Below are 8,356 nucleotides of genomic sequence, written 5' to 3' on the forward strand. Positions count from 1 at the left end.
TCTTTCCCAAATTGTGTAAAAGCTTTAGATAAACAACAGCCTAGCCTGGATGACTCGAATGGGATTCACCAGAAGGTCTCGTGACTCTCTGTCCTACTGCGAGAATGAGGACAAACTGTGTCACTTGACAGAGGAAAGCTGAGTTTCCTACGTAGTTCCCATCTCCTCTTTCCCAAGGGCTCTTTGAAAAGCCTGGCAAAGGAAAGCCCTTGGGAAAAATAAAAAAAAAAAAGGAAAACAAAAAAGAACTTCTACCTGTCTGTTTCTGAGCCTTTCTCACTAGTGTCTCATTAATCTCTCAGCAAATAATTTCCAATTGCAATTGATTTTTACTGCTATAACGTTTTCGTAATGACTAACTACTTTTTTCTAATAGGACTTCCATGCCCTCTGACCAGCTCTAACTATATTAAGGATTTCTCTTTTTTTTTCATAACCAATTCTTCTCATTTTGTTATCTTTGTTCTAGGATGTTTATTAGAATTCTATAATATTGATTCTTAAATTATCTGATGCAGTTCATGGTGTGTGTGTGACCTTCTTTCAGTGTTACCAAATACACCGATTCTATGGTGAGAGGCTCCAAAACCTTTATAAACCTTTTCACCTCTAGAAAAACAAACATAGTTGTGTGTTTCTTACTTGGTAAAACTCAGATATTCTGGATTTTTCTTTTCTTTGTTCCTCCTGTATTTTTAACTGTCCTTAAATGTTACTAAGGTAAACACAGGTAACAAGAATATCCCAGCAAACAGTGCAAGATTAAAATGCTCCATTTTCTTTTTGAGCTGCTTGCCAAAACAAATGCAGGAGGACAAACAAACCTAGATACTGTGCCCTTGGGAAGAATATAATCAATTTGCACAACTACAGTTTGTATTGTCTGGTGGTGCATAAATGAAATTAATATTCCTGTCCCTGGTCACAGGAACTGCACCCTCAGAGCTCAGCTTTCCTCTCGCTTCCACCCAAAGTGACTGCACACTGCATAACACTGTCACTGGAGGAGAATCAGTAGCACAGCATCTGAGGGGAATTTATTCACAAAAGTAGAGCAAACTTTCCAGTGTGTTGCTGCTATTCCTTCTGGAGAGCAGCTCTAACAGAGTTAAGAAGAAAAGAGAACTCACAAATAAAAACCTAAGTTAAGGTGAAATCAAACCCTGCAGGAACTGAAGGCTCTTATGAGGAGCGGCTGAGGGAACTGGGGTTGTTTAGCCTGGAGAAAAGGAGGCTGAGGGGAGACCTCATCGCTCTCTACAACTACCTGAAAGGAGGTTGTAGCGAGGTGGGGGTCGGTCTCTTCTCCCAAGTAACAAGCGATAGGACGAGAGGAAATGGCCTCAAGTTGCGCCAGGGGAAGTTTAGATTGGACGTGAGGAAAAACTTCTTTACTGAAAGAGTGGTTAAACATTGGAACAGGCTGCCCAGGGAAGTGGTTGAGTCACCATCCCTGGAGGTATTTAAAAGATGTGTAGATGCGGCGCTTAGGGACATGGTTTAGTGGGCATGGTGGTGTTGGGTTGACGGTTGGACTCGATGATCTTAGAGGTCTTTTCCAACCTTAATGATTCTATGAAGCCACTAAGTCTATTTATACTCAGGAATAGCATCTGGATTAACAGCATCTTGGTGAATCACTCCGTCATGCCACTCACAGGCATGTCCCCATACCACACATCAGCACCTTTGCAGCTGACCCAGACTCAGAATGCTCGCAGAACAGGAGATGAGATTAATCCCAGGAAATTAAATTAGTATCAGCAGAAATAAGGAGGACTCCACTGCTCTGGTAAGGTATTACAGTCTGACTGAAAGCTGCCTTGTACTTAGGGTTGAGACCTTTCTTTGATTTTCCAGTTGTGAAAAATCTTGTGTCATAACGTATAAGGATATGGAACTAGGGATATACTTACTCTTCCATTTGATTTTTGTCCTTGGACTTTGCTTCTGTGATCTTCTCCTGCCTCTTCTTGTCCATTTTTTTCTTCAGTTCTTTCTTTTCTCTAAAGCATAAAACATAAAGGCAAGTTCAAAATGTATCTAAACAAAACCCACATGGAGTAGTAATCAATCGTAAGGGGAATAGCACCTTACTTTTCACATGTTTCTTTCAGTTTCTTTAGCTGGCTGTTCTGACACTCCTCTGCTACATCTGTCAACTTCTGAATAAGCTAGAAAAAAAATATCCCAAGAAACAAAAATATGTTTTTTCAGCTAAACATCATACATGCATCTAAGTTTCCTCAAAAGTCTGTAGCAGACATGAAAGTGTTACACCATTCCCTGATTAATTACCAACGATCAAAAGCCAGTAAACATTCTTATCGGTGTAAATGCATTCTTAACTTGCAGAGTCTAGCCAGACTTGTGTATGTCCAACTTACACAGAAACTACTGCTTCTCTGTACATCAAGGTGATATAGTTTCTGAATATTAAATGTAAAACCAAAATATATTTTGCAGATTTTACCTTTGCTAGGAATTAAAATGCCTGTGATAATTCATAAATGGTCACCAGCTGAATTTATGCAATATAAATTACAAACTGAATTCCTGTGTCGCTGAATATTCAAGGTTTTCTGCGAGTGCTGAAAACATTCCTCTTGCATTGAGCATTATTACATGGAACAGCTTGGATTTCAGGGTGGTCAGGTGGATATTGAAAATTCATGCGTGATAGCTAAGGAAGCTAATTATAGATAAGCATAGCCTACATTTTGATCACAGAACGATGGATTCAAAAAAATCTGAGTTGTTGGTTTGAAATCTGCTGTGCAGCGCTGGGTCCAATCTCATTCAGCTCGAAACTGCTAACAAAAAGCCTGCTTGTGGTGGTGATGCTGACGGGAGAGGACACACGGACAGACAGGGCTTGTGTGCAAGTTCAATGAATGGTGAATTAAAGTGAGCAATGGGACCGATTTCGTTTGATCACCCCCTCTAGTTTAAGTCTGATTCTGTAAATTAATCCTCAGGATGATGAACCAGAGAATGTAGACTGCTGCCTTAGCCAGTCTGACCCAGCTTTTCATTCCTTAGATAAAAGAAGAAAGATATTGACAATAGCTTGTCCTCTAAAAGAAAGACATCAGAAAGAATCTCTTGGCTGCAAAGCAGATTTTAATTGAAATGTTAACTCCTGCACAGCTCAGAGGGAAAACTGCCTGAAGGTTCTGTGCTGAAGTATGACTTTATCCTGACACTACCTAACTGGACAATGCTGAAAATGTAAGTTTGCTTTGAGAAATGCCATTTCCATTTTGAAATGAGAAATGCGTTAGCTTACAATATAAGCTCAACTATGTGGGTCCAAAATGGTTTGTTTTCCTAAAAATTAAAGTCCCTGAGATGCAGCCAACAACTGTTACTTGAATGTGGGCTCTCTCCCTGCAGCACAGGTAACCGTGTCCATGCACCCACGCTGGAGCAGCTCCCGTTGGGTAATGCTGAAGTGAGTCACACACAACTGGTGATAAAGAGGGCACTGCCTGGGAACTGCAGCACCATGCTATGATCCATGGGAATGAATTTGTGAAAAGGCCTTGCTGAGCCATATCCACACATATCACTCCTTTGACCTGCTCTTTTTGGATGGCAGGGTAGAGTAGACAAATCACTTCATCCAACGGTAATGAGGGAAAACATCATATAATAGAAAAAAATTGTGAGAGAGGATTGTCTGGAGTCGAGAAACAGTTTGCGCTCCCATAAAACCCTTTAAAAATGTTCTTTTCTGCCTGAGAATATCCATCAGCATCAGCTGCCATCTGCCCAAGCTCCTCTATTTCAGCTTAGAGGGCCTATGATCCTGCTGTAGTTGTCAGCCAAACTCCAGCTGTAAAAACACAAGCTGGCTTGGACTGATGGACGCAAAATGTGTCTTCACCATATACAGATTATGTCCTGCATCCCCTTCAAGCATTCATCGGCAACAGGAACACTGTTTGGCACAACTCTCTGCCCTGGGGAATGCTTGAATCTCTTTTCATTTATTTATTTTCATGGTGTTTCATTTTGTTTTCCAGCTAATCCTGCCTCCTTGAGTGTTGTACATTTAAAAAAATGGCAGAACAAACTTGGAACATCATCCAAAAGCTGCAATAAGCTGAGACTTATGTAACTAGAGGTAAGGACTCTCTGCGTTAGCAGTAGTAATAATCCTGTTGCCTTTCTGCCGTCCATCCAAAGCCTTCCAAGTTGTTGGAAATATTAGTGACAAAGTGACACAACCACCCCTTGAAGTTGCAGCAGACCACAGGGAAAAATCACGCTCTGAAATGGACTCCAAGTAAGAGGAAGTCCCACTTAATTATAATGTCATGCTGCTTTCATTGCTCACCCTGAGATCGCTAAAGAAAAGCAGACAACATAACAAACGTACCAGCTTAATGTGCTCTCGCTTCTGGTACTTTTCACTGTAATACTGCTCCTGTCGGAGATTTAGCAGCTGCTGTTGTTGCTTCTCCTTCAGCTCGACTAGCTTCTGGGTCATTTCAGAGTCGAGCGCAGCTAATTCCTGTTCGATAGTTGAAGAACTGTGGTCTGGGCTGCCCGTTTCAGATCTGCAAAGACACACACACACCCCACCAAGGTCTAAGCCACTAGGCAGGTACACTCTGCCCCATATTTAAACCTTGTTTTCAAGGCAGCCGGTTATATGGAGCCCATTAAGAAGTTTCTCAGCACCACATATAGGGCCAGAAGATGATTTTAGCTCTAGTAAGTCCAATAATTTAATCTTTTTGGAAAAAAAATAGCATTAGCAGTTTAATAATGGGATGGCTATTGCTTTTAAACCTCATTTTACTAACCCGCCATGGTGGTGTGAATCGGACTTAGTATAAATGAGCTATAAATGCAACTGCCAAGATTTCCCATAAACAGATGCCCATGGAACTTGTCTATCCACCTCCAGACATGTAACTTGAACTTCAAAGCTGCAAAGTCCTCAGCAGAAATGGTGAATGCTAAGTATTTTGAAAACCGAGTCATTCTTGCATACGCTTAGCGATAAATCTAAGAGCATAACTTTACATATGCATTTATAAAATGCTTAAAATGGTAGGAACATCCCTTTATTTGGCATTTTCTCCCCCCTTCAGGAAATGCCCTGCAATGGCACACACAGAGGAAAGTGCTCTATGGACTGGTGGCTTTAGAAGGCAAGTTAACACCCCAGTGGGGAGTAAACCTCAGAAAGGCAGCACATAGGAGCAAAGGAAAAACATAATGAGGAAGCTAAAAAGCAACACTAAGGAACAGTTCTGTTTTTTTTTTCCCCCCCTTTCTTAAGACAGAAGGAAGGATAGATGTAATTGTAAAAGGAGACATGACATGACAACACTAAAGTGCTCAAGGGAAAAATAAGCAACAAAAGCAGTCTCATTCTCAGGCCAGCAGTAAACTAAACCCAAGAAAAACATTTAAAAAGAAAATTATGCCGTGTCCCTGCTCTGCTGCTGCGTTTACTGCTGTACTGAGGTGTTAAATCAGTTGCCTGGGAAACCTCAGGAACAGTGCATGACATGGACAAAACAGCAAAACCTTGAACAGAGAGGGCCGACACTGTGAGAAAAATGAGTTTGCTACTCAGAAACTTGCAGAGATTACAATGCAGAGAACTTGCTACACTGGCTGCCTCTCTTTTCTCTCCCAGGTTCAAGTTTGCAGCTGCTGCCAAATAGAGTAACTTCAACTGAAATAATGTGAAGCTGCTTTCATCAGTCTGAGGATACGAACCAAGGTAGCCTCTTTTTATTTCTTGTACTTTTATTGTATTTGAATATTCTGCTAAGAGCTTAAGTGGTGTCAGTGTGATAGGTGAGGATAATTTAAATACAGAGCCAGAAGACAGCATTAATGAATATTCAAGTCGGCATATTATGCCATTACACTATACATTTTAAAGCTGACATTTCTCTTGTATTTTTGGGAAAAAGAACTAAGGCCTATTTCTAAATGCTGGCTAAAATACTAAGGCTGTGCTTTAAGGGACATAATCATTAAAGAAACTTCAGAACACCACCAGCAAAACGCTTCCACATGTGTATAAATAAATACTTCGGACTTCCCTTAGACAATGGCTTTACTGAATCTCGGTCCAATTTTAGACAAGGGCACGAAACATGGATTGCTTCTGACCAGAGACAACAGATTTGTATGGCAATCTGATACAGGGACTCCTGATGAAGTAGTGATTTATACTTTACAGTTACAGGCAAATAGCTTCGGTAATAATTTAAAATGATAAAAATCACCTTTTTCCTTGGGATGCAGTATTCTGTTGGAAGTCTTCTGCTTGAGATAATATGTACTTGCAAGTTTGAAAATCCCTAAAAATACATTCCTGCCTTTTTAAAATTCAACCTTCAGATTTCTCTGTATCTGCACATAAAACTTCACATCTCTGAAATCACTGTGAGAGCTCCACGTAATAGACTGCAGGGTTTTATTGCCTGATATCATGAATGATTTATGGTCAGATCATAACAAAATAAAAAACCAAAATGAGTCATTTTATTTATTCAGTTTGTTTTTCTGCTTAAATTTGAATAGAATATGCTAGAGAAAAGAAACAGGACATTGTTTTGTCTGCCACTATCTGTCGCACACATTGATGATGGAAAATACAGCGGATAAAATAACACTGTGTGTGCAGCTGACAACCAGTCGTTAAAGGAGTTTGTTAAACTCAAGCGTAGAACCCAGAAGCCTGAAAACTGGCAACAGTTAAGGCCAGCTGAACATAGATATATTATGAGTGTTAAGCTCTTGTTAAGCCCAATGACATTCTGTCATCCGGCAGGCACAAATGAATGAGCTCCTTCCTAGGGACAAGTTATGGCCTGAATCCCAGTCACTTACAGAGGTATTATCAACAAGGTTAGCAGCCAGAGCATGCTTGCAGCCTTTTTCTCTGATGACCTCCTACCAAAAACTACAAGTGATTTTTTTTAATGTTCATTCAGTGTCTTCATATTTAAGAACTGCAGCTATATCAATTTTATGTAAAAGTTAAAGGACTTTTGTCCTTATCTAATTACTTAAAAAAATAAATTATGTCAAAATGAGAATGCTGCACTAATGGGAGAAATAAAAATTTAGGCGGGTACCCCTACCTGATTATCATTCAGTTGTAACAGTATCAGACACTGATTGTACCTATCTGTGTATATGTTTTGTCAGGACTTAAGAATTGATCTTTGTTAACATATAGTTCCTTACCATATGAACAAGACAATAATTGTGGAAAGATTAATGAGTCATAACAGTCTTTGCATTTCAAACTGATAATGATAAATACAACTCTCCTTTTTTATTCTTATCTACACAAACAACATAAAAATTACATCAGCACACACAAAGAGATAGGGCAATGCAAGATTTAGAAAGAGACAGAGCACAGAAGGGGCGTGCATGCAGAGGCAAAGCCAAGCAATCGTTAAGGGATCCCCAAGTGGTCTGGATCAATCGTAATGTGAACAGCAGTCCAATGTTAGTAACTTTCAGGTGTTTCTTTCACCTAATTATACATCTGATGCCTTCTACTCCAGCATGGGTTTTTTCCAGGGCTCTAACTTGGAGTCAGTGCTCTTCATCCCCAAATTCAGCATATCCGTTTTACCCATAAATAGCGTAAAAGAGGACTAACTTTTGTTCCTGTTTTGACACTTGGGTCTCTTTCACCACCAGGCAGCACACTGTGGTGGCCCAGAGTAAACCAATTGCTTAATATGGGCACGATGACCATGCGTGCTGGCTGCAAAAACTTCTCCTTGCTTGAAAAAGGAGCGACATTATAAAGTTATATTACTAATTGTGGAGTAGAAGTTTCCATTGAACAGATACTCTTCCTAAAGGAGGTCAGCATGGGAGAAGATGGGGTGCTCTGATAAAACATGCTGCAGCTGACCTGAGTAGGAAAGTAAAACACTTTATCCAGATAGGTTTGAGAGCTTCTGCGCTGCAGTCTGGTTCCTGAACTGCCCCAGTACGTAGGGGATGCCCCATCTCATGGTTTGTGATTAAGCTCACTACCTAACCACTGGCTGCTGTTGCCCGTGCAGCTGAGTCACCTACCCATACCAGCGGTCTAGGGAAAGTCCCAAGATAAATATTGTGGCAGCAGCACATCATGGAGAGGGCTTTTTCGCATGATTTCCATATCAAAGGCCCTGACTTCATTTTACCTAGGAATCTTGCTGCTCTTGATTTTTTTCTGTGCTGTAATGTCACCTCCATATTAATTGTCTACTATAAAAGAAGACTTGAGTAAAGACCTCCAATACCAAGAACAGGAAAGCTACGTTCAACATACCTTTTCTTACTGTCTCTTTTTGCTGTTTTTTCTAAA

General features: G+C 40.3%; 1 protein-coding gene across 1 annotated transcript in view; it reads right to left on the reverse strand.

Moving 5' to 3' along the window:
• The window catches only part of PLCB1 (phospholipase C, beta 1 (phosphoinositide-specific)), a 311,317-nt gene that overhangs the window by 66,074 nt on the left and 236,887 nt on the right, over positions 1-8,356 (reverse strand). Inside the window, exons 25-28 of the mRNA XM_009319577.1 lie at positions 8,321-8,356; positions 4,385-4,565; positions 2,098-2,174; positions 1,917-2,006 (exon numbers count right to left, since the gene is read on the reverse strand). The exon at positions 8,321-8,356 is cut by the window's right edge and continues 196 nt beyond it. Coding sequence (XP_009317852.1) covers positions 1,917-2,006; positions 2,098-2,174; positions 4,385-4,565; positions 8,321-8,356 — 384 coding nt within the window. The remainder of the gene's footprint in view (positions 1-1,916; positions 2,007-2,097; positions 2,175-4,384; positions 4,566-8,320) is intronic.

Source organism: Pygoscelis adeliae, unplaced genomic scaffold (genome assembly GCF_000699105.1).
Source record: "Pygoscelis adeliae isolate BGI_AS28 unplaced genomic scaffold, ASM69910v1 Scaffold122, whole genome shotgun sequence".
Taxonomy (NCBI): domain Eukaryota; kingdom Metazoa; phylum Chordata; class Aves; order Sphenisciformes; family Spheniscidae; genus Pygoscelis; species Pygoscelis adeliae.